This window comes from Anomaloglossus baeobatrachus, chromosome 10, assembly GCF_048569485.1.
Source record: "Anomaloglossus baeobatrachus isolate aAnoBae1 chromosome 10, aAnoBae1.hap1, whole genome shotgun sequence".
Lineage (NCBI taxonomy): Eukaryota > Metazoa > Chordata > Amphibia > Anura > Aromobatidae > Anomaloglossus > Anomaloglossus baeobatrachus.
The window spans coordinates 55,256,471-55,283,429 of record NC_134362.1 but is presented as its reverse complement, the minus strand read 5'-3'; the positions used below and the strand labels follow the sequence as shown (position 1 = coordinate 55,283,429).

The 26,959-nt window shown below is 48.7% G+C and overlaps 1 protein-coding gene across 1 annotated transcript in view; it reads right to left on the bottom strand.

Annotated features, from left to right (window-relative positions):
- LOC142254895 (protein spinster homolog 1-like) overlaps positions 1 to 26,082 on the bottom strand; it is a 33,818-nt gene extending 7,736 nt beyond the window's left edge. Inside the window, exons 1-11 of the mRNA XM_075326252.1 lie at positions 25,994 to 26,082; positions 7,739 to 7,937; positions 7,502 to 7,567; positions 7,095 to 7,231; positions 4,906 to 5,057; positions 3,880 to 3,949; positions 3,153 to 3,295; positions 2,910 to 3,062; positions 2,599 to 2,788; positions 2,324 to 2,389; positions 1,332 to 1,430 (exon numbers count right to left, since the gene is read on the bottom strand). Coding sequence (XP_075182367.1) covers positions 1,332 to 1,430; positions 2,324 to 2,389; positions 2,599 to 2,788; positions 2,910 to 3,062; positions 3,153 to 3,295; positions 3,880 to 3,949; positions 4,906 to 5,057; positions 7,095 to 7,231; positions 7,502 to 7,567; positions 7,739 to 7,925 — 1,263 coding nt within the window. The 5' untranslated portion in view covers positions 7,926 to 7,937; positions 25,994 to 26,082. The remainder of the gene's footprint in view (positions 1 to 1,331; positions 1,431 to 2,323; positions 2,390 to 2,598; positions 2,789 to 2,909; positions 3,063 to 3,152; positions 3,296 to 3,879; positions 3,950 to 4,905; positions 5,058 to 7,094; positions 7,232 to 7,501; positions 7,568 to 7,738; positions 7,938 to 25,993) is intronic.
- Positions 26,083 to 26,959: the final 877 nt, after the last annotated feature.

Here is a 26,959-nt window from a genome sequence, read left to right as displayed (position 1 = left end):
AGAGCTGCTCTTTTTCTTCTGGGCAGCTCTGTTGATGGGGCGTGACTGCCGACCTCATGCCGGTTAACAGACGGCTCCCCGCAGTTAGGTAGTGTGGAGCCGGCTGTCAATCAATATGTAATCAGCACTCACACATTGTCGACGGAGCAGAGAGGAAGAGAAGACGCTGCTCTATCGACGTGACATCAGCGGAAGCCACTGAATCATGGGTAAGAGCACTCTGTGCCGGTCACTATAGCCAGATAGCATCTAACGCTTAATTAATTCTTAGTTAATTCTTAAGCCCATACTAAAAAAAATGGTGTTTGATAACCCCTTTAAGTAAGTTATGATACGGCTAAGTTCATTCACTATCGGCTACATCTCTATATAGTGTTAAGGAGTATTATGTAGACATGGAGGCCACCACAGCGGTATATAAAGTATTGTACTAATTAGACCTCATTGCATGGCTGCAGTCACATCCGCTATATATGCCCGTGTGTTGTCCGTCTTTTTCTTGATCCAAACAAACATCTGTTTTAAAAACTCATCTGTGTCTTTGATCCGTGAGACTCAGATTCAGACTCGGCCATTAAAGAGTAACCATCATTATATTAAAATATATATATATATATATATACACACACAATAGCACACGTAAAAATAAGCAACTTTATAATAGATCTTATCAGATAAATCTGTTTCTTTCTCCTCCATACATTTCTAAAATTCTTAGTTCACACATAAAATGTTTATTTGCTGAAAACAGATTTTTATATTACTAAGATAGAAGATGGCCCTTGCTGCCGATTAGATTCTATGTAGATGGGAGGATTCCTGCCTCTAGCTCCTCCCCCTCTGCATAGAATGTTATAAGCATCAACTGTCATCTCCTGTCCCAGTAATGTTAGAATCTTTCTTCACTGAATACAGATTTTGCCATGGAATTAAGAATTTTGAGAATAAACGATCAGTTTGGGAAGAGGAAAAAGTAGATTTCTCTGAAAATATATTTGTCAATACTTCATATTTTCATGTGTATTATTGATTTCTGAAATAAAAATTAAAACTGCCATTACTCTTTAATGTCTGTAGGAATCTGTTAAAAAGACAAGGAGAAAGGAAGACATACTTCATGCTTGAGTTTTCCATCCATTGATCTATTATTTAGAGTCTATGGATAAATAAACATTCACAACCTTCTTAATTTTTTAAAAAATGGATGTGAAAAAATGGATGCAACATGGATGACACGAGAGAAAAATGGTCTGTTTTTCAAGAATGTAAGAAAGGAACAGATGTGTGAATGTAGCCATAATATGATATGAATATATGTAACAAATACTTACCCCTCCGATGATAAGGGGGCTTATGGCGTCCCCCAGCAGGTTGGATAATATCATGAACATGGCCTGTGCTGTTGTTCTTCTTGCGGGAGACACCACACACTGAAACAAGAGAATATTCTGGGTGAGTAAAAGGAAGACCCTGAACCCAACGAGACAAGAGAACGCAGACAAAGTGATCATACATAACACATAAATACAGAATTGTCTGTCCAGGAAAGGAGACAAACTCTAGCGCCACCTATTGGAAGTAGCAATCCTAAAAGTCAAAATTGGCCTTTTAACAAGCCTTTTCATATGACCTAGGGTATATGCCAGATCAGAATCCCAATTTGCAGACACGGTGTTTCGGGGTGATTACTCCTCATCAGTGCGAAGTGTGGGTATCTGATCTGGCCTATGAGAAGCTATGTGGGGGACCAAGGGGGAAGACTATTCTTCTTATGGAGACCTGACAAACCAGTCTGGCTGTCAGTGGTAAGGGGGCTTATAGCTGCAATGCCCCTCTGGGAATTATTCAAATTGTCTCTCCAGAAAAGGAGACAAACTCTAGCGCCACCTATTGGAAGTAGCAATCCTAAAAGTCAAAATTGGCCTTTTAACAAGCCTTTTCATATGACCTAGGATATATGCCAGATCAGAATCCTAATTTGCAGACACAGTGTTTCGGGGTGATTGCCCCTCATCAGTGCAAAGTATTGGTATCTGATCTGGCCTATGAGAAGCTATATGGGGGACCACGGGGGAAGAATATTCTCCTTATGGAGACCTGAATACGTAAATACAGTGCAGTCATCCTGGAATGAGAAAGGGGCCCCGAAACGCGTTGTGTACTGAGACTTCCATAAAGACATTATTAATCACTTTGTGTTAGGTCTATTTTAGATTTTAGTTGAGAACAAACAGCCAGGATTATGGGGAATTAGATGGGTGAACGGACTGACTACATAAATGTAATTTTAGCTATGATAAGTTTAGCGGTTTTCTCCACTCACCAGGCAAATATCAGAAGAAATGGAAAAGTTCATCATAAGTAATATTTCTCCGATGAATATCAAGACCTGCAGAGAGTAAAGAACAATATAATATACACTTTAGTTTCTTGCACACTTTTCTATCCTCCATATATTTTGCATTTTTAATCCATTCATCCCCCAGTTTCCATTCATTCATAGATCGCCCCCGCTATGGTCTATGATTTCTACAGCTCAATACATCGCTCCTATATCCCAGACCCAGTAAAGTATCAAAGCAATCATCAGGTACTTACATAAGTGGCCACAAGGCTAATATTTGCCAAATAAAAAGCCAAGAAAAGGAAAATGGCAGAGCCCAGCAAGCTAAAGCCGCAAACTAACGGGTCAGCCCGAGGGTTGTATTTCTTGACTCTTTTGGCTATCTCCACCCCTGCTACAATGCCAATGATGCCAGCGACGACTGTAACAATGCCGAAAATCATACTGCAAAGAAGTAAAGAGATGAGTAAAATAGAACGAAGAATGAAATATAAAAAGAACATTGTTGTAGGGGATATTAAATTCCCTCCAGTAATCGTCAAGTTAAAGTCTGTGAAACTTGTACCTGTCATGGTAGTCGCAGACGTCGGTCTGACACGGCGCGGTCTCTTGTAAGATTTTCCGGGCCCGCAGCAGCAACTCAGGAATGCAGATGTCGATGGCACCGGCTGTAAAATTTAGAGCGGTTGTTCCAAGAGTGGAAAACATAAAACTTCGGCTGCAGAAAGTGAAAAAGGAAAAAAACCTCAATAACGCAGAAGTCACGGGGTAGATCCCTGACATCAATCAATGCACATAACACACTTACTTCTTTGATATCAGTTTCACATCTGATAACCATGTTTTGAGGCTGAAGGATTTGCTGTTATTTCCCTCTGCAGCTCCTCTGGAAGGTTCCTTTACTAAGAAGATCATTAGCAGGACTCCTAAAATGCCCAGAGCAGGGCAGATCTGTGTAGACGAAGAGAGATACATTAGATATTACATACACACTGGTGTCATCACAAAAAGGGCATGACCATAGCCATGTTTAATGAACTGTTGTGGAAGTGGATCCATTAAAGAGAATCCCCCAGCAGGTCTTTCTCTGCACATCTGAGAGCAGTATAATGTAGGGACAAAGACCACGATTTCAGAGATGTACCACTTACTGGTCTGCTTGCTGTAGTTTTGATAAAATCCCTGTTTCCTCTGCTGCAGATTTAGCAGATCTCTGAATGTTGAGCTCTGTATAACCCCACCTACATCAGTGATTGGCAGTTTTCTATGTGTACACGTACAAAGGCAGAAAGCTGCCAATCAGTGATGGGGACAAAACAGGAGGACTACATGGCACAAAACAGTTAGTCCTCTCCTTATAATCTCCTGCTGGTAAAAACAACTACAAGGAGTAGTAAGAGACACATTGCTGGAATCAGGTCCTCTGCCCCTACTGATTAAATACCAAAAGCCTGCTAGATTCCCTATAATACCATATAGGAATTAGAATTAAGATTCACAGATTTTCATCAACATCCCTCAGACCTATTACTTACCCGTACGGTCCAATGCCAGTTACCACCGAGTGCACTTGTCACTGTAGATCCAATGATGTATCCAAGGCCACTGTAATAGAAAAAAATAAAGTTGTCATCATTTGTGCACACATATAAACGTGTGTTTAGATAAACATATAAATATGTGTGTTTCTCTTGCTCCTCCTTCCTACTCCGCCCCCTCCATAGACTTCTATGAGCAGCAACTGTTCCCTGATTCCCCAAAGAGCTACAAACCTGTCTTGTCATTGAAGAGAGATTTCATCAGTGAATTAAGGAGAAATAAGCACATTCTCTGATGCATCTACAGAGCACAATCCCACCCGAAAATAAGTCCACAGCAAATCCACCTACCTTGAATTAGATGGTTTAGCTATGATTCTATAATATACCAGCAGGGGGAGCTGGAACTCCGGGTATACGCAGGGTGGTGATGAATGCACTAGGTGTCACTAGCTCCACATGTGGACCCGTCGGGGAAAGTCATGCGAGCCAACGTTAGAGCCAGGAGATCACGCAGTACCAAGGAAGAGGTGGAGTCAGAGTCAAGGGTAAGACAGGTCAGAAGCCAAGAGGTATCATCACAGACTGGAGGAGAACTATACCGGAGTCAGTATCAAGCCGAGGTCGGGAGCCAGGACAGCAGGTAGTAGTGGGAGAACACAGAGACAGAACAACAGAGAAGGGGCTGGAGAGGGAGGATGAGAGTCAGAGAGGACAGACGCAGTAAGGAGGCCGGGAGTCAGTGTCATACAACGTAGACAGGCAGAATCAGGCAAACTTACTGGGAGCAGCGAATACACTGCAGAGTAGAACTATAACTGGCGCCGATCCAATGGAAATGACTCCGTAATAAGGCGCCGTGATCCCGGAAATGAGGCACGGAGGGATAGGCTCCTCCCACCGATCACGCTCCGGAAAACACCGAATTCCAAAATAGGAAACAATGACAACTCTAGAACAGCAGATAAACATGAATCGTGACAGATTCCTTTCTTAAAACAATATAAATAGGTCTATATTCACCTGCCAATAGGTACCGCCAAGTTATAAATGTACAGCATGCGGCTGCGCTTGTCTCCCACAAAGAGGTCGGCAATGATTGAGGGGGCAAGTGTTGAATAGCTTGCCACTGCAGCTCCTGTCAGTCCTTTAATTATTAGAAATTGTGTAAAATTCTGTGAAAACACAAAAAAAATTCAGTGGCTATTTAAGAAAGTTTTTCATATTCCTGAAGAAATACCTTAAAAGAAAGATTTCCAACTTTCCCAAATTTTGGACCCTCTCCTGCTTTTGGTTTGAAAGTACCAATGAAAAATATTGTTCTAAAGTGCGAGGCTTTAGGGCTCATGCAGACATACGTGGATCACAGACCACAATGTACGGACAGTCCGCAGGCCGGCCGACCCCAGCGTGATAGCAACACTAAGGGGTACTTTGCACGCTGCGACATCGCAGGCCGATGCTGCGATGCCGAGCGCGATAGTACCCGCCCCCGTCGCAGCAGCGATTTCCTTGTGATAGCTGCCGTAGCGAACATTATCGCTACGGCAGCTTCACATGGACTCACCTGTCCTGCGACCGTCGCTCTGGCCGGCGACCCGCCTCCTTGTTAAGGGGGCGGGTCGTGCGGCGTCATAGCGACGTCACACGCCAGGCGGCCAATCGGAGCGGAGGGGCGGAGATGAGTGGGATGTAAACATCCCGCCCATCTCCTTCCTTCCGCATATCCTACGGAAGCCGCAGTGATGCCGGTAGGAGATGTTCCTCGCTCCTGCGACTTCACACACAGCGATGTGTGCTGCCACAGGAGCGAGGAACAACATCGGACTGTCGCGTCAGCATAATCATGGATTACGCCGACGCTGCACCGATGATACAATTACGACGCTTTTGCGCTCGTTAATCGTATCATCGAGCCTTTACACACTACGATGTTGCATGCGATGCCGGAAGTGCGTCATTTTCAATTTGACCCCACCGACATCGCACCTGCGATGTCGTAGTGTGCAAAGCCCCCCTTAGACTCGTGGCCTGATGATGATCGGACCGCGATCCACAGAGGTCTGCATAAGGCGTAAAGCTGATTTCCTAGTCTGTATTATGAGTGAGCCGTGTGTCCATTCTTGTAAGCGCCATAATGACGGCCATATTTGGCACTAAACGGGCCCGATTAGATTCACCATTTGCATGCTTTAAGTAACTTTTCTTTTTTTGTGTCTTGTTTACGTTTTTGGGCCAAATTCTTCAGAGTTGTGCGCACAGTTCATGAATTTTTGTGCAAATCAGTCATTATTTTTGTCTTTAATCTTTTTTTTGCTACTTTTTTTTAACACAAAAATGCTCTAAAATGACACAACATTTAATAAAAAAAAATTTCAGACATACATATTATCCCTCCGGAGGGGGAGACGGGGATATATTTGAGAAACAAATTGTTAGCTTTTTAAAAACTTGCAATTGATGAATCACTCGAAAACATCTGGAAACCCCAACACAACCTCGCACATTTCTATGAGGCTGCCATGCTTGGTTCTGGAGACACACAGTCCATGATAGGACCGCGATATACAGACGTCAGCATGAGACTTAGGGGTACATTGCACACTAGGCACACTAGGCGATGCGGAGCGCGATAGTCCCCGCCCCCGTCGCACATGCGATATGGTGATAGCTGGCGTAGCGAATATTATCGCTACGGCAGCTTCACATGCACTCACCTGCCCTGCGACGTCGCTCTGGCCGGCGACCCGCCTCCTTCTTAAGGGGGCGGGTCATGCGGCGTCACAGCGACGTCACACGACAGGCGGCCAATAGAAGCAGAGGGGTGGAGATGAGCGGGACGTAAACATCCCGTCCACCTCCGTCCTTCCGCATAGCCAGCGTGAGATGCGGTGACGCAGGTAAGCTAATGTTCCTCGCTCCTGCAGCTTCACACACAGCGATGTGTGCTGCCGCAGGAACGAGGAACAACATCGTACCGTCGCTGCAGCGAAATTATGAAAATGTCGGACACTACACCGATGATACGATTACGACGCTTTTGCGCTCGTTAATCGTATCAAAAAGGATTCGCACACTACGATATAGACAGCGACGCCGGATGTGCGTCACTTTCGATTTGACCCCACCGACATCGCACGTGTGATGTCGTAGTGTGCAAAGTGCCCCTTAACACTTTAAGCTTCTACCAATTGGGTTTGTATTCAGTTTACCTCATCGGGAGTGAAGGAACTGCAGAACTCTGTGACGGACCAGATGGCCATCCCTACACACATGATACATTTCCTGCTGCAGCAGTCACCCAGAAATCCATAGACCAGAGTAAACAGCACGTAGCTGCCCGTGAATACTAAAAAAAAGGGAAGAAACAAGAGGTTGCAGTCAATAGAAATTATTTTTACACTATATTTTTATATTTGAGGATTATTTAACCCTTTGCACTTAAAAACTTCTCCCGTCCTCATCACTTTTTACATTTTTGGTAACTATAAAGATTTGCAGGCGGCCATCGTGTGAACTCTACCAAAGTGGAACCTTATGATGTCAGGAGATTCCAGTCTGGAATTATTGTTGTCCTCACAGGTGACCTATAGAATAGGATTGTATATTGAAATTTTACCTATGTTGATCAAGCCGATTCTGCTCTCGTCAATCTTTAAGGAGACTTGTAGATATGGAAGAATCGCTGGAAGAAGAAAGAGCAGAGAATGAAGGTTATTGTAATCAGAGAAGGAATAGAGGTCACAGCCACTAATGAGCCTTCTTGTTGGTAATAAAGATTTGTTCTTTTTTTACTGTATAAGTATGGGCCAGATGACCCTTGCCGCCCGACATAACACGGTGTACGGCTACCTACCTGCGCCAATGGAAGTAGCCATGTAGGTGACTAAATTTATGTAGAATAGAATCACTAGAATAATAATGGCACAGGTGTGTGAAATTCCAGTCCGCGGGGGCAGGTCCTGCTCTTGTGGATCCGCTCCTTTTTCGACATCATCAGATGGAAGTGGTGTATTTTTGGTGGAATTCTCGAGAAAGGCCATGTTCTCAGCGCACTGCAAACAATGGAGAAAAACACAAGATGGTAAAAATATAGCATTGGTCTCAATCCAGAAAAGAACTCTAACCCTATACTGAGCCGTCATCTCAGAGGCCTTATTATCTGATGATTTTATCTCTGTCCGTGCTGTATTAACCGATCCACACACCCTGGTGTAGATATACATCACAGTCAGGGCCCTCCATACAGGGTATGTGCCAACACCTGCCCCAACAACAGCAACCAGAGCGCCGATCACTGCTGTTTGTCATTGGCAGTGGCATCTACATGGTTAAACAGCAGTGACCGACGCTCTGGTTGCTGCTGTTGAGGCAGGTGATGGCACCTACCGTCTGTGATTGGCAGTGGTATCTATATGGTTAGACGGTATGTGCCATCCCTGCCCCAACAGCAGCAACCAGAGCGCCGATCACTGCTGTTTACCCATGTAGATGCCACTGCCAATGACAGAGGGTATGTGCCATCACCTGCCCCAAAAGCAGCAACCAGAGCGTCGATCACTGATGTTTAACTATTTAGATGCCACTGTCAATGACAGAGGGTATGTGCCATCACCTGCCATACCAGCAGCAACCAGACCGCCGATCACTGCTGTTTAACCATGTAGATGCCACTGTCAGTGACAGAGGGTATATGCCATCACCTGCCCCAACAGCAGCAACCAGAGCACGAATCACTGCTGTTTAACCATTTAGATGCCACTGTCAATAACAGCATCAATTAAATGGTTATTCACCAATTCTCATCGCCTCCCTTCCCCACCATGATGCATGTGCCTCCATGGAGGACATCTATTCCTACTATGGGATGGGTATCATAAGGGGGAACATCAATTTCATTATAGACCACAGCACAATAAAAAACTTGACGACGGAGCATGCTACTTCTATACTTTCCCAGATGTACCTGCTGAGTGTTGTAGTACTACAGAATGATGAGAAATTCATATAACATGACTTTCTGACACTTGTAGTCCTATATTTTTCTAGAAGTGCATGCTGAGTGTTGTGGTACTACAGTATGATGAGAACAGCAGTATATAGCATAAGCGATCGAACAATCAATCATAGGTTCAAGCCCCCTAGGTGAGACTAAAAAAGTAAGGTGAAAATCAACAAGAAAAAGTCCCTTTTTTAAAATACATAAAAAATGATAAAATATAACAATGTCAATCATCCTAATTTAATAAATAAAATAATAATATTATATATATATTTATATATATATATACATATATGTATATATTTTATATATATATATATATATATATATATAAAAAGCGCTATGGAATTAATAGCGCTATATAAAAAATGAATAAATTATTATAATTATATACAAGTAAAATATATCTTTGTACCGTGTTAGCCAGTAGAGATAAAAAAATTGTTTAAAAGAACAGAGAGTCCTCAGTGGTTGATACCTTTTAATGGCTAACTGAAAAGATAAGTTAGCCATTAAAAGGTATCAACCACTGAGGACTCTCTGTTCTTTTAAACAATTTTTTTATAATTATATATATATATATATGTATATATATATATTAAAAAATGCAATTCTGGATCTTTATTATATCTGACACCGATTTATCCATAAAACCAAGAGAAAGAAAATGACTTGTGGGGGAGGAGGGGGTTCTTTATTTTTTTACTGTCAATTTCCCCGAAACTTTGTATGTCCCAAAATGTTGTCTATAAAATTGTCAACTCGCCATGGAAAGAACAAGGCCAGGGGCTCATAAAATGGTGAGACAAATATTTTTTTTACACAGTTCTGAAATTGTTGCAGCCACTTGAGTAATAATAGTAATAAAAAAAAAATATTTGGTGTTGCTGTAATCACATTTCCAGATCAATCTTACCACAAAATGAATGTGGTAAAAAGGCAGCACTAAAAAAGTTGCTAAACTTCTTTTTTTTTCACCATGTCACCTCAGTTGTAATTTTTTTCCCATTTTTTATATAATAAAATGAACGGTGTTTTTCAAAACAACAATTCATGTCACAAAAAAATCAAGCTTCACATGGCTGTGTGGACAGAAAAATAAAGATGAAGAGGAGGAAATATTGGCCATGTTCTGAAAGGGTTAATTGCAATTTACAGGAATCTCTACATGTCCTTCTATACAGGGCCGGCGCCAGCACCCGGCAAACCCGGTCAAATGCCGGGGCCCTGAGCTGCCGGGGGGGCCCACTCGCGGTGGCAGGAGTGGCGCACCGCTACTCAGGGGGGCCCGGTGGCCGCGCTGTCACCGCCCCCCGCCGAGGATCGAGCTTTCAATTGCATCGGCATCGCAGGTGCCGATACAATTGAGAGCAATGATGAGAGTGAGCGGCGCGCTCCCTCTCTTATCATTCTCCCCGCTGTGACTGTCGGCGTTCTTCTGACAGCTCTACAGAGGACCGCGGTGACGTCATCACTGCGCGCCTGCAGAGAGGTCAGAGCGAGCGACAGCAATGGACGACGCGCCGAGGAGACCGGATCAGCGGGGGAACGAGGAGACGTGAGCCGCCCCTCTACTGACACTGGGCTCCCCTGACTCACAGGCCGGCCACTACACAGCGACACTAGTACACATAGGGGCCCGGCAGCCGCTCTGCAGAGCCGGCTGCCGGGCCCCTATGTGTAGTGGCGCTGAGTAGTGGCCGGCCTGTGAGTCAGGGGAGCCCAGTGTCAGTAGAGGGGCCCCTGACCTGGAGAGGCCACCAGCCGTGTCTGAGCTGCAGGAGTGCTCCTGACCTGCAGTGCACAGCAGACGGAATCTCCATCCTGCAGGACCTGCGATGATGTCACGCCCATGTGACTGTGTGGGAGGAGACACAGGATGCCGGGCAGAAAGCAAGATACTGAATCCTGGCTGAAGGAGATGTGGACACATGACTGGTAATAAGAAAAGAGGGGACATGAGGGTGAGGGGGGCTGCAGGGTGAGGGGCATATGAGGGCTGCAGACTGACAGAAGGATGTGAAGAGGTTCAGAGTGTTTGAGAGGGGTAAGTTGGGGTACAGGCAGGGTGAGATATGTGGGCAGGGTGTGTGTGATATGGGGGTGTATTGTGTGTGATATGGGGGGTGCAGGCTGTATGGGGAGCAGGGTATGTGACATATGGGGGTGTAGTGTGTGAGATCTGGGGGGTGCAGGCTGTATGGGAAGCAGTGTGTGTGGGATATGGGGGGTGCAGGCTGTATGGGGAGCAGTGTGTGTGGGATATGGGGAGCAGTGTGTGTGTGTGTGGGATATGGGGGGTGCAGGTGTGGCGCCCCTGACCTGGTCAGGCACCACTGAGTACTGCACCCATGCTGGGGACAGTACAATACAGGTAATCCAGATGGCTGACTGGGGTGTGGAACACAGGCGCATAGTGATCAGGCCTCACACATGTACCTAAGAGAGGACCCCTGGGGAACCCAGGAGGGGGCAGAGCCTACGCCTTCACTGGAATAGTGGAGGGGGTGAGAGCTTCCATCTCCTCTCAAGGGGTGTGGTAAGAGAGTCTGGTTGCTAGGTGGCGTAGGCAGACACAAGTGGGGAAGGAAAGAGAGATAGGAGGAGTTAGTTAGAGCTTGGAGCTCGGACTGAGGAGATGTCAGCAGAAAGAGCAGAGATGGAAAAAAACCCACCAGTGAGTCGGTTAGAGCAGAACTCCATAGGGCTCAGTGAGGAGCAGACCTGTGGGGCTGTTGCTGTCTAACAGCGCCCGCGCAGTGGCTACAGACGGGGGAGAACGGTCAACTAGGAGTGCTGCCTGAAAGCCAGCTTCAGCTAGAGAGTGCACGGAGTGGGAAGTAAGGAGACTGCTAGAGAGCACCAGGCCCAACCGGGCGGCAGATCCCGAAGCGAAGATAGATCCAGCTTTCTTCTGCTAAACCTGCCGGTGTGGGGCTCTCAAAGCCCACACCACATCACCACAAAAGCCGCAGCCACGTAACCGCAGTTAGGGCCCATAGGTCATAGGAGGCAAGAGGCTGGAGTGGCCTGGTCCGGGGAACAAGCACACGGCAAACAACAAGGGGAGAGAGGCTGCAGCATCTTCCCTGGGTGACCCCCATAGGGACTCAAAGTCGGGGTTACCCCAAACCACCAAGGGCTAAGGAAGGCGAGTCAGTAGTCACCCTCATAAAGTCAGCCTGAAGGACACCTGGTTCCCATCTGGTTCATCTCAGCTACGCCCGGGCTACTCACCCTGCCATCTAATGTGAGTAAAAACCCTGAAAGACATCCTGCCTGTGTGGTCATTCTGCGACTTGTGGTACTACAAACCTACACAGGGCCCTGGGGCTTGCCTCACTCTCAGGAGGCTACTACATCTAACTGCACACACCATCAGCCCCAGGCGACCCTCAACCTGCAGTGGCGGTCCCTACTGGCCGCAATACTGAGAGTGGCGTCACGATCAAAAACAGAAGATTTCCTACCAGTGACGGAGATCCAGCAACGTGGAGTCCCTGAAGGTAACGCACCGACACCGACACAACACCCGTGGGGCTTCACATCTGGCGTCACGAACAGGATAAGGACTAGACCTGTTGAGACAGGTGACCATGTGCCTGGGCGGTCCGCTTGAAAAATTGGAAGCGCCGCCATATTGCCACCATGAAAAGCGCGCTGAAAAACAACAGCAGCCCGCGCTGGAAGAAGTTACCGCCCACGAAGAGGCGTGGCTACCCAGAGATCCCCTGCAGAGTTCTGACCTTGCCAGCTATGAGAGTGGAAGCGTCGAGAAACGGCGGAACAGAAAGGGAGCCACAAGCCTGCTGCTGGGAGAGAAGCTGCTGAAAGAGGCAGAACAGAAGCTGGACAGCTTGCTACAGGAGGCAGCGACGAGGCCACCGCTGGGAGATCGTGCGGAAGACGGCGCAGAAGGAATGGCGTCTGACAGCAGGAACCCAGAACCAGGCTCCGCTGCCTGGTGGTATCGGGAGCTGGCCCAGTTCTGTGATCGACTGGAGACCCGGGTCATAGAGCAGGTCAGAGAAGAGTACGCGGAGTTCCTGGGGATGGCTGCGGCGGTGCGGACCTACGAGGAGGGAGCCGCGCGACGCATGTCAGACCGAGCGGCGACGACGCAGACCCCGATGCTGCCACCGGTGGGTGAGTCAAGTGATGCCCCGGCCAGCGCGAGTGCCCCGACCCCTGCAGCCACGCCCGCGGTCCCCGAAGAGGCGCCCGGCGCGGCGATGCTGGACCAGGCCGCAGCCACGCTAGAAGCAGCCCGCCAAGCCCAGGCCGCTGCAGCGATGCCCCGCCTGTCCCGCAGGGCTCCGACCACCACGGCAGTGCTCATCCGTGCTGCAGGTGTGACGCTGACCCAGGCTGCCACCCTGCTGAACCCAGCCCGCCAAGACCCCAACGCAGCAGCGACGCTCGTCCGCGCCGCAAGTGATATGCTGAACCAGGCCGCAGCCCCGCCGGGTGCGGCCCGCCAAGCTCCGATCACCGCAGCGATGCCCTGCCCGGCCCGCACAGACCAGGCCGCCGCAGCGATGCCCTGCCCGGCCCGCACAGACCAGGCCGCCGCAGCGATGCCCTGCCCGGCCCGCACAGACCAGGCCGCCGCAGCGATGCCCTGCCCGGCCCGCCAAGACCAGGCCGCCGCCATACAGGGCGCGGCCCGCCAAGATAAAAGAGACATACCATTTACCCCGGCCTGCAAGGCCAGAGCTGATACCGCTCCCCAATCCACGGAGGTCTCTGATAGGAAGCCCACGCTGGAGGAAGAATACTGGCAGATGAGGGCTGACATGGAAGCCAAGTTTCCCCAGTGGTTGGTGGATCTGTACCTGCGCCCCCCATGCACCCCTGAGGAGATTCAGGCAACCCCTGCAGCCGCGCCGGAGAGTCCCCCGCCCGGGCCAGCAGAAGAAAGTCCATCCCCAGTCCTGCCACCAGAGGAGTGCCAGGAAGAACTAAGGGGGAGAGGAGGCCAGGAAGCAGAAGGGCTAACTCCGACGCCAGCCGCAGCAGACCCCTACCCAGAGCCGGAGATGCTGCCCTATTCCCGCTGGGAGGAGGAAGACTTGACACCGTCAGCAGACGAAGATCAGCCCAAAGACCTCACCTGGGAGCCTGCAGGCATGAACCCAGCCCGCAAGACACGGCGCAGCAGATCAAAGCGTCCTCCGACACCACAGTCCCCAGAACAGAAAGAGGTTACAGCCAGAGATCTGGAGGAGAAAAGGTGCCTAAGAAGGTCCAAAGCCCAGGCTAGAGGACCCCTTTACAGAGGAATAGTAGAGGACTTCAACCTGAAAAGTGGATACGGCTTCATTGTAGTGAAAGGAATAAAAGAGGGCATATTTCTTAACAGGAGAGATGTTCAAGCCCACCTGCCCAGAGGACATTCCGGCAGAAATTTGAAAATTGGAGAAGCAGTACAGTTCACTCTGCATGAAGGTGAAAGGGGATTGTATGCGCTCGATGTAGCACCATGTCCAAGACAAGAAAGACAAGAAAGACAAGAAAGACAAGAAAGACAAGAAAGACAAGAAAGACAAGAAAGACAAGAAAGACAAGAAAGACAAGAAAGACAAGAAAGACAAGAAAGACAAGACAGAGATAAAGAAACAGATACAGAAAAGGAAACAGATGAAGACCAAGAACGGAAAGATAAAGATCCTACAGATGAAGACAGAGACAAAGAGCAAGAAAGTCACAGGTGCCAGTGCCCAACGTGCCCTCGCCCTAGTGAAAAAGAGGAGTAAAGTAAAGGAAAGTAAGAAGAGAAGTTACTGTTTTGATCAGTTTTGAAAAGTTTTGTTTTGCAACGTTTAAGAAATGCGCCCACAAAAACTATTGTGAGAAATAAACTTTAAGGCTATGAACTTGCTATAGCCACAAACTCTCGCAGTGTAAATAGTTACACCAGTGGCACCACCACCAGGGCCAGCCTGTTTAGGGGCTTGGCTCGTCTGCAACCAGGGGGGCCCGTCCGTAGAAAAGGGCCTTGGCTCACCTGCAACCAGAGAGCACGCCTGTTTATGGGGCCTTGGCTCACCACCACAAAGAGGGTACCTGGTCAGCACCAACTGTGGAGTCCGCCTCTGCATCCTGCCAGAAGAGGCTGACGGCGCGGATCCACCAGGCCAGGTATACCCTGAAACCACCAGCCCATGAAAGCCGCCTATACATCCTGCCAGAAGTGGCTGAAGTTGCGGCCAACGTGAGAGGGTTTTGGGTGGGTTAACGGACTTGTGGGTGGAGGGTGGTGATGTCTGATACCTGGTGCTTTTAAATGTTTTACATGTTTTAATGTTTTATGCATTTTAAAATGTTGTCTTGCAGCCCGAGGACGTGCTGGTGATAACTAAGGGGGAATGTGGCGCCCCTGACCTGGTCAGGCACCACTGAGTACTGCACCCATGCTGGGGACAGTACAATACAGGTAATCCAGATGGCTGACTGGGGTGTGGAACACAGGCGCATAGTGATCAGGCCTCACACATGTACCTAAGAGAGGACCCCTGGGGAACCCAGGAGGGGGCAGAGCCTACGCCTTCACTGGAATAGTGGAGGGGGTGAGAGCTTCCATCTCCTCTCAAGGGGTGTGGTAAGAGAGTCTGGTTGCTAGGTGGCGTAGGCAGACACAAGTGGGGAAGGAAAGAGAGATAGGAGGAGTTAGTTAGAGCTTGGAGCTCGGACTGAGGAGATGTCAGCAGAAAGAGCAGAGATGGAAAAAAACCCACCAGTGAGTCGGTTAGAGCAGAACTCCATAGGGCTCAGTGAGGAGCAGACCTGTGGGGCTGTTGCTGTCTAACAGCGCCCGCGCAGTGGCTACAGACGGGGGAGAACGGTCAACTAGGAGTGCTGCCTGAAAGCCAGCTTCAGCTAGAGAGTGCACGGAGTGGGAAGTAAGGAGACTGCTAGAGAGCACCAGGCCCAACCGGGCGGCAGATCCCGAAGCGAAGATAGATCCAGCTTTCTTCTGCTAAACCTGCCGGTGTGGGGCTCTCAAAGCCCACACCACATCACCACAAAAGCCGCAGCCACGTAACCGCAGTTAGGGCCCATAGGTCATAGGAGGCAAGAGGCTGGAGTGGCCTGGTCCGGGGAACAAGCACACGGCAAACAACAAGGGGAGAGAGGCTGCAGCATCTTCCCTGGGTGACCCCCATAGGGACTCAAAGTCGGGGTTACCCCAAACCACCAAGGGCTAAGGAAGGCGAGTCAGTAGTCACCCTCATAAAGTCAGCCTGAAGGACACCTGGTTCCCATCTGGTTCATCTCAGCTACGCCCGGGCTACTCACCCTGCCATCTAATGTGAGTAAAAACCCTGAAAGACATCCTGCCTGTGTGGTCATTCTGCGACTTGTGGTACTACAAACCTACACAGGGCCCTGGGGCTTGCCTCACTCTCAGGAGGCTACTACATCTAACTGCACACACCATCAGCCCCAGGCGACCCTCAACCTGCAGTGGCGGTCCCTACTGGCCGCAATACTGAGAGTGGCGTCACGATCAAAAACAGAAGATTTCCTACCAGTGACGGAGATCCAGCAACGTGGAGTCCCTGAAGGTAACGCACCGACACCGACACAACACCCGTGGGGCTTCACACAGGCTGTATAGGGAGCAGTGTGTGTGTGTGATATGGGGGGTGTAGGCTGTATGGGAAGCAGGGTGTGAGAGATATGGGGGTGTAGTGTGTGTGATATGGTGGTGTAGTGTGTGTGATATGGGGGTGCAGGCTGTATGGGAAGCAGGGTGTGTGAGATATGGGGGTGTAGTGTGTGTTATATGGGGGTGCAGGGTGTATGACATATGGGGGCAGGGGCGTAACTACCGCAGTCGCAGGGGTCGGAAGGAGAAGAGAGGTACTTGTTTTTTATTTTGCTGGCTGCATGACACATGGAGGCCTGGAGGGGCCTGGCTCCATGATACATGGAGGTCTATGGGACTGCATAATAAACATAAAGGACACCTTATACATGGACAAGGGGTGCATTATACATGGAGGAGTATGGGGCTGCATAATACAAAATGAAGGACACCTTATACATGGACTAGGGGTGCATTATACATGCAGGAGTATGGGGCTGCATAATACAATATGATGATTTATGGCGCTACATTATAATACATATAGCACTATCGGGGCTACATTATAATAAATGGAGAAATATGGAGGCTACCTTACACATGGTCACACATGGGTGTGCGTTATAAAACATGGAGGACTGTGGTGCAGTATAATATATGGAGTACTATGGGGTGAATTATAATACATGGAGAACTATGGGGGTGCATTATAATATATGACGGGTTATGTGGGACCCTTTATATTATATGGAAGGCTATGTGGGGGCCATTATAGTATTTGGAGATCTATATACAAGGAGGACAAAGATACAAGTATGGGATAGGAATGTTTTGTGCTGAGGGAAAAACGCTCTTTCCCTCAGCACCCAGCTTTCCCATGCTCTGCTATACATCTCTCAGCACCCAGCTTTACTCTGTTATGGGAAAGCTGGGTGCTGAGGGAAAGATGGATATCAGAACATGGGAAAGCTGGGTACTGGTAGAGGGATTTCAGATCATGGGAAACCTGGGTGCTGAGGGTAAGAGCCAAGTGTCAGCATCATTATCCTGTACCCCGAGTGTTAGTGTCATTATCCCGCACCCTAAGTGTCGGTGTACGTGGAGGGGGGCCCCGGTCCAAATTTTGCACCAGGGCCCATCAAACTCTAGTTACGCCACTGAGTATTAATCACTGTATTCTACATGAGGGTGCCTACTGCTATCTGGCTCTGCACTGTGCTATATACAGGCTATGCTATATACAAGCTGTATGCTACATGAGGGTGCCTAATGCTATCTGGCTCTCCACTGTGCTGTCTGGGTCTGCACTGTACTATATAGGTCTGTGTACTACATGAGGATACCTAATGCTATCTGGCTCTGCACTGTGTTATATAGGTGCTGTGTACTACATGAGGGTGCCTAATGCTATCTGGCTCTGCACTGTGGTATTTAGGGGCTGTGTACTACATGAGGGTGCCTATTGCTATCTGGGTCTGCATTGTGCTATATGTGTGCTGTATACTACATGAAGGTTCCTAATGCTATCTGGGTCTGCATTGTGCTATATGGGGGCTGCATAGTGCATATGGGGGCTACATAATACTATATGGAGGACAATGGGGGCTTCATAACACAATATGGGGCTGCATACTACTATACTCCCAGAGTTGTATGTCCCCTCCACCCAGGTGCTGTATGCCCCCCCCCCCACCCCAGAGCTGTATACACCCAGAGCTGCATGTCAACCCCCACCTCACAGCTGTCCCCCCCACCTCAGTCACTGCCCTCCTCTAGAGCTGTATACCCCTTTCCTCAGTAATATGTATTCCCCCAGTATTGTGTTTGTCCCCAGCCTCTCTTGTGATGTATATGTGGCGCCCCTGACCTGGTCAGGCACCACTGAGTACTGCACCCATGCTGGGGACAGTACAATACAGGTAATCCAGAAGGCTGACCGGGGTGTGGTACACAGGCGCATAGTGATCAGGTCTCACACATGTACCCATGAGAGGACCCCTGGGGATCCCAGGAGGGGGAAAAGCCTTCACCTTCACTGGAATAGTGGAGGGGGCCAAAAGCCTCCATCTCCTCTCAAGGGGTGTGGTAAGAGAGTCTGGTTGCTAGGTGGCGTAGGCAGGCACAAAAGGGAAAAGAGAAGGAGGAGTAAACAGTCTAGAGTCTGCAGCAGAGTGTGGAGGAGTGAGGAGCAGGAAAGTGAAGCTCAGACAGGAGCAGCAGTGAAGGTCCCAGATGTGAGCCGGTTCAGAGCAGAGTCCAGGGAGCTCCGAGGAGAGCTGACCCCTTCCCCTGGGCTGCTGTAGTCTGACAGCGTCCGCGCAGTGGCTACCGACGGGGGAGAACGGTCAACTAGGAGTGCTACCCGAAATCCATCTTCAGCTAGAGAGAGAGCAACGGAGTGGGAAGTAAGGAGACTGCTAGAGAGTACCAGGCCCAAACGGGCGGCAGATCCCGAAGCGGAGATAGATCCAGCTTTCTTTTGCTAAACCTGCCGGTGTGGGGCTCTCAAAGCCCACGCCACAACACTACAAAAGCCGCAGCCACGTAGCCACAGTTAGGGCCCATAGGTCACAGGAGGCAAGCAGCTGGAGTGGCCTGGTCCAGGCGACAAGCAAACGGCAACCGAAGGGGAGAGAGGCTGCAGCATCTTCCCTGGGTGACCCCCATAGGGACTCAAAGTCGGGGTTACCCCAAACCACCAAGGGCTAAGGAAGGCGAGTTAGTAGTCACCCTCACAAGTCAGCCTGAAGGATACCGGGTTCCCACTTGGTTCATCCCAGCTACGCCCGGGTCACTCACCCTGCCATCAACTGTGAGTAAAAACCCTGAAAGACATCCTGCCTGTGTTGAGTCATTCTGCGCCTTGTAGTTCTACACATCTACACAGGGCCCTGGGGCTTGCCTCACTCTCAGGGGGCTATTCCAACTAACTGCACTCACCATCAGCCCCAGGCGTCCCTCAACCTGCAGTGGCGGTCCCCCCCCCCACTGACCGCAATACTGAGAGTGGCGTCACGACAAGAAGAAGATCTCCTACCTGTGACCAGATCCAGCTGAGTGGAGTCCCTGAAGGTAATGCACCGACACAACACCTGTGGGGCTTCACATCTGGCGTCACGAACAGGATGAGGACTAGACCTGTTCACACAGGTGACCATGTGCCTGGGCGGTCCGCTTGAAAAATTGGAAGCGCCGCCATATTGCCACCATGAAAAGCGCGCCGAAAAACAACAGCAGCCCGCGCTGGAAGAAGTTACCGCCCACGAAGAGGTGTGGCTACCCAGAGATCCCCTGCAGAGTTCTGACCTCGCTTGTGAAGAGAGCGGAAGCGTCCAGAGACGGCGGGAAGGAAAGAGAGCCACAAGCCTGCTGCTGCAGAGAGAAGAGATGGAGTCCGGACGTGGATACCCAGAACCAGGCTCTGCTGCCTGGTGGTGCCGGGAGCTTGCTATCTTCTGCGATCAGCTGGAGGCCAGGATTATGCGACAGCTCAGAGAGGAACGCATGGAGCTTCTGGAGATGGCTGCGGCGGTTCGGACCTACGAGGAGGGAGCCGCGCGACGCCTGCCAGATCGAGCGGCGACGACTCAGATCCCGATGGTGCCACCGATGGGTGAGTCCAGAGTTGCCCCGGCCAGCGCAAGTGCTCCGACCCCTGCTGCTACGACCGCGGTCCCAGAAGAGGCGCCTGGCGCGGCGACGCTGAGCGAGGCCGCAGCCACGCAAGGTGCGGCCCGCCAAATCCAGGCCGCCGCAGCGACACCCCGCCTGGCCCGCAAAGGTCCGACTGCCACGGCGATACTCATCCGTGCCGCAGGTGTGACGCTGACCCAGGCTGCCACCCTGCTGAGCCCAGTCCGCCAAGACCCCACCGCAGCAGCGACGCTCGTCCGAGCCGCAAGTGAGATGCTGAACCAGGCCGCAGCCCCGCCGGGTGCGGCCCGTCAAGCCCCGATCACTGCAGCGACGCCCAGCCCAGCCTGCACGGACCCCATCGAGGATGCGACGCCAATTCAGACCGCGGCTGCAATGCCCAGTCCGGCCCGCCAAGAACTGGCCGCAACAGCGACGCAGATCCAGGCCGCCGCCACGCCAGGCTCGGCCCGCCAAGACCAGGCCGCCGCCATACAGGGCGCGGCCCGCCAAGACCAGGCCGCCGCCATGCCGGGCGCGGCCCGCCAAGACCAGGCCGCCGCCATACAGGGCGCGGCCCGCCAAGAGATTGCATCACCATTTTCCCCCGGCCTGCAAGGCCAGAGCAGACACCGCTCCCGAGTCCAAAGAGGTCCCTGCTGGAAAGCCCACGCTGGGGGAGGACCCCGCATACTGGCAGCTGAAGGCTGACATGGAGGCCAAGTTCCCACAGGAGATGGTGGACCGATACATGCTCCCTCCGCACACCCCTAAGGCAACCCCTGCAGCAACCACGCTGAAGAGTCCACCGCCTGGGCCAGCTGAGAAACACTCATCCCCGGCGCTGCCACGACCAGAGAGCAGCGAAGAACTAAGGGGGAGAGGAGGGCAAGAAGCTGAGGAGTTGCCCCCGGAGCCAGCAGCAGTGCTAGTCCCAGAGCCGGAGATGCTGCCATATTCCCGCTGGGACGAGGAAGACCTGACACCTCCTGCTGACGAAGAAGACCTGCCCAACCGCCCTACCTGGGAGCTTGTAAGCTGCACTTCGCAGAATCCAGCCCGCAAGACACAGCGCCGCAGCAGAACTCAGTTTTCCCCTGCACCGCCATCCCCAGAGCAGAGAGATGACATCACGGCCAGAGACCTACAAGAAAAAAGGTTCCTGAGAAGAGCCAAAGCACAGGTCCGAGGACCCCTTTGCAGAGGAGTAGTGGAGGACTTCAGCCTCAAGTCAGGATACGGGTTCATCGTAGCACCTGGTATCAAAGAAGGCATTTTTGTTAATAGGAGAGACGTCAGAGCTAATCTGCCCAGAGGACACCCTGGCAGAAACTTAAAGATGGGAGACTCCGTACAGTTCACCATGCACCAAGGAGAAAGAGGGTGGTATGCCCTAGATGTAGTGCCATGTCCCAAAGAAGAAGAAAGAAAAGACCAAAGACCTAATGACGAGACAACTACAGATGAGGAAAAAGGTCAAGAAAGCAACAGGTGCCGCAGCCCTACAGGCCCAAGCCCTGGTGAAGAGGAGTCTGCATAAGTTCAAGTGAAGTACAGCAAGTTTTGACCAGTTTGGAAAGTTTGTTTTGCAACGTTTTAAAGTTCAAGAATGTGCCCACATAAACTGATGTGAGAAATAAACCTTAAGGCTATGAACTGGCTATAGCCACAAACTCTCGCAGTGTAAATAGTTACACCAAAAGGGCACCACCACCACCAGAGTCAGCCTGTTTAGGGGCTTGGCTCGTCTGCAACCAGGAGGAGCCCGTCCGTATATAGGGCCTTGGCTCACCTGCGACCAGAGAGCATGCCTGTTTATGGGGCCTGGCTCTCCACCACAAAGAGGGTACCTGGTCAGCACCAACTGTGGAGGCCGCCTCTACATCCTGCCAGAAGAGGCTGAAGGCGCGGATCCACCAAGCCAGGTATACCCTGAAACCACCAGCCCATGAAAGCCGCCTCTACATCCTGCCAGAAGTGGCTGAAGCCGCGGCCAACGGGAGAGGCAGATTGGAGGAAAGGTCTGGGGAAGTAGATGGCCCAGATCTGGTTACCAAAAGGACCGGTGACCTGCCTCCTGAAAGGGTTTGGGTGAGTTAACGGACTTGTGGGTGGAGGGTGGTGATGTATGGTACCTGGTGCTTTTAAAAATGTTTTACATGTTTTAATGTTTTATGCATTTTAAAATGTTGTCTTGCAGCCCGAGGACGTGCTGGTGATAACTAAGGGGGAATGTGGCGCCCCTGACCTGGTCAGGCACCACTGAGTACTGCACCCATGCTGGGGACAGTACAATACAGGTAATCCAGAAGGCTGACCGGGGTGTGGTACACAGGCGCATAGTGATCAGGTCTCACACATGTACCCATGAGAGGACCCCTGGGGATCCCAGGAGGGGGAAAAGCCTTCACCTTCACTGGAATAGTGGAGGGGGCCAAAAGCCTCCATCTCCTCTCAAGGGGTGTGGTAAGAGAGTCTGGTTGCTAGGTGGCGTAGGCAGGCACAAAAGGGAAAAGAGAAGGAGGAGTAAACAGTCTAGAGTCTGCAGCAGAGTGTGGAGGAGTGAGGAGCAGGAAAGTGAAGCTCAGACAGGAGCAGCAGTGAAGGTCCCAGATGTGAGCCGGTTCAGAGCAGAGTCCAGGGAGCTCCGAGGAGAGCTGACCCCTTCCCCTGGGCTGCTGTAGTCTGACAGCGTCCGCGCAGTGGCTACCGACGGGGGAGAACGGTCAACTAGGAGTGCTACCCGAAATCCATCTTCAGCTAGAGAGAGAGCAACGGAGTGGGAAGTAAGGAGACTGCTAGAGAGTACCAGGCCCAAACGGGCGGCAGATCCCGAAGCGGAGATAGATCCAGCTTTCTTTTGCTAAACCTGCCGGTGTGGGGCTCTCAAAGCCCACGCCACAACACTACAAAAGCCGCAGCCACGTAGCCACAGTTAGGGCCCATAGGTCACAGGAGGCAAGCAGCTGGAGTGGCCTGGTCCAGGCGACAAGCAAACGGCAACCGAAGGGGAGAGAGGCTGCAGCATCTTCCCTGGGTGACCCCCATAGGGACTCAAAGTCGGGGTTACCCCAAACCACCAAGGGCTAAGGAAGGCGAGTTAGTAGTCACCCTCACAAGTCAGCCTGAAGGATACCGGGTTCCCACTTGGTTCATCCCAGCTACGCCCGGGTCACTCACCCTGCCATCAACTGTGAGTAAAAACCCTGAAAGACATCCTGCCTGTGTTGAGTCATTCTGCGCCTTGTAGTTCTACACATCTACACAGGGCCCTGGGGCTTGCCTCACTCTCAGGGGGCTATTCCAACTAACTGCACTCACCATCAGCCCCAGGCGTCCCTCAACCTGCAGTGGCGGTCCCCCCCCCCACTGACCGCAATACTGAGAGTGGCGTCACGACAAGAAGAAGATCTCCTACCTGTGACCAGATCCAGCTGAGTGGAGTCCCTGAAGGTAATGCACCGACACAACACCTGTGGGGCTTCACATATATACAGCAGTGTTAGTGTGCCCTATGTGCGGCCATGTCTGTTAGACAAGCCGGGAAGTGAATGAGGCTGTTGCCGGCTTCCCAATATTAGAAATATATATACAGGATAAATATATAAAAATAATGTGTGTGTGTGTATGTATGATGTGTATCTATGTATGGCAGTGTATTTGACTGTGTCTAGATTTATGTCTATTTATGTGTTTTTGTGAATTTCTCTTTAAATAAGTATGTGTATGTATGCCTGTATGTGTATGTATCTGTGCATGTCTATGTGTGGATGGGGCCCACTGAGACTCTTTCGCCCAGGGCCCACAAAAACCTGGAGCCGGCCCTGCTTCTATAATCCTCCGCAGGTCGTGTCTCCCCCCTGCAAAGACCCCCATTACTCATTACACTAAGTGTCACGTACCTTTCCCTCTGTCCACCGGAGGACGCTGATGATAATAATATTATTATTATTAATAATAATAATAATAATAATAAAAGAAATAATAAATATCTATCGCTTTCTATAACAAATTTTGCAAAACACAACTTGTGACTGCAACACACCATAGAAAGTGACCGGAATGATTCCGTCACTCACTGTGACACACAGGGGCCGATTGTGACATCATCATTCTGTCACTGAGGGTTCTAAGCCATTATGATGTCAGTGTGCGGTGCATGTATATAATGTGTGTGTATATATATATATATATATATATATATATATATATATATATGGTGAATATTAAGAGAGAACTGCAAAATTTTCAGTTTTTCTGATTTTTCTCTTTATATATTTTTGAATAAAATGTAAATTGTTCTTTTATTCTATGACCATGACAGGGCTTTGATGTGGTGGTCCTTCATCCTTTCATCTACACATTGATTAACCTAGCTTTATGGCATGGCGCATTGTCCTTTTCAGCTTTGCCCAACACCTGGTCATCTAATGGTTAGATGGAGACCTGGAGAGGTATACAAGCCACAGTGTCTTGCACCCACTGTGAAATTTGATGGAGGATCGGTGATGATCTGGGGATGCTTCAGCAAGGCTGGAATTGGGCAGATTAAACTTTGAGAAGAACGTATGAATGAAGCCACATAGAAGGTTATCCTGGAAAAACAGTTGCTTCCTTCTGCTCAGGCAATGTTCCCCAACTCTGATGACTGGTTTTTCCAGCAGGACAATGCGCCATGCCACACAGCTAGGTCAATCAATGTGTGGATGAAGGACCACCACATCAAATCCCTGTCATGGCCAGCCCAATCTCCAGACCTGAACCCCATTGAAAACCTCTGGAATATAATCAAAAGGAAGATGGGTAGTCACAAGCCATCAAACAAAGAACTGCTTACTTTTTTGCACCAGGAGTGGCATAAGGTCACCCAAAAGCAGTGTAAGCAGCCAATACGCATGAAAGCTGTGATTAAAACTCATGGCTATTACACAAAAAATTGATTTCTGAACTGTTCCTGAGGTAAAACACTATTAGTATTGTTGTTTTCAAATGATTATAAACTTGTTTTCTTTGCATTACTTGAGGTGTGAAAGCACTGTGCATTGTTTTGTTATTTTGACCATTTCTCATTTTCAGAAAATAAGTTCAAAATGTATTGCTTGGAAATTCAGAGATGTCAGTAGTTTATAGAATAAAAGAACAATTTACACTTTACCCAAACATATACCTATAAAGAGAAAAATCAGAAAAACTGACAATTTTGCAGTAGTCTCTTGACTTTTGCCAGAGCCTTGTGTGTGTGTGTATGTATATATATATATATATATATATATATATATATATATATATTTTATATATTTTTTTTACTGTGAATTTCCCCAAAATTTTGTGTGTCCCAAAATGGTGTCTATAAAATTGTCAACTCGCCATGGAAAAAACAAGCCCCGGGCTCATAAAATGGTGAATCAAATAATTTTTTTTATACAGCTCTGAAATTGTTGCAGCCACTTGAGTAATAATAATAATAATAATAATAATAATAATAATAATAATAAAAAAATATATTTGGTGTTGCTGTAATCACACTGAATCACATTTCCAGATTAATCTTACCACAAAATGAATGCGGTAAAAAGGCAGCACTAACAAAGTTGCTAAACTTTTTTTTTTTCACCATTTCACCTCAGTTGTCATTTTTTTCCCATTTTTCTATATAATAAAATGAATGGTGTTTTTCAAAACAACAATTCATATCACAAAACATTAAGCTTTCACATGGCTGTGTGGACAGAAAAATACAGATGAAGAGGAAGTAATATTGGCCATGTTCTGAAAGGGTTAATGGCAATTTCCAGGAATCTCTACATGTCCCTCTATAATCCTCTGCAGGTTGTGTCTCCCCCCTGCAAAGACCCCTATTACTCATTACACTAAGTGTCACGTACCTTTCCCTCTGTCCACCGGAGGTCGCTGATGATAATAATATTATTATTAATAATAATAATAATAATGATAATAAATATTAATAAATATCTATCGCTTTCTATAACAAATTTTGCAAAACACAACTCGTGACTGCAACACACAATAGAAAGTGACCGGAATGATTCCGTCACTCACTGTGACACACAGGGGCCGATTGTGACATCATCATTCTGTCACTGAGGATTCTAAGCCATTGTGATGTCAGCGTGCGGTGCATGTAAGTATATATATATATATATCTGGTGAATATTAAGAGACAACTGCAACATTTTCAGTTTTTCTGATTTTTCTCTTTATATATTTTTGAGTAAAATGTAAATTGTTCTTTTATTCTATAAACTACTGACAACATGTCTCTGAATTTCCAAGCAATACATTTTGTATTTATTTTTTGAAAATGAGAAATGGTCAAAATAATAATATATATACATGCATTCAGTGTTCTTTGACACATTGAATCTTTTCATTTGAAGGGTATAGATATCTTTAGGGCGATCTTACATTTTCTTTACTTTAATGCATGTAAATGGAACTAAAAATATTGCTTGAAATTCAAATTCTGTATAAATGTTACTCTGTGTGCCTTTTACAGGTTCTTTATTTCCCAGCACATCTGACTGCAAAGTAAGTTAACTGAGAATCCGTCAGCGAGCTCTGATCTAATATGCACAACCCTCCTGCTTGTCATAAGTAAACTATTTAGTTGTAATCACAATGGACACATTCATACACAGACACATATATATATATATATATATATATATATATATATATATATATTTATATATATATACACACACACAGTACAGACCAAAAGTTTGGACACACTTTCGCATTCAAAGAGTTTTCTTTATTTTCATGACTCTGAAAATTGTAGATTCACATTGAAGGCATCAAACCTATGAATTAACACATGTGGAATGACA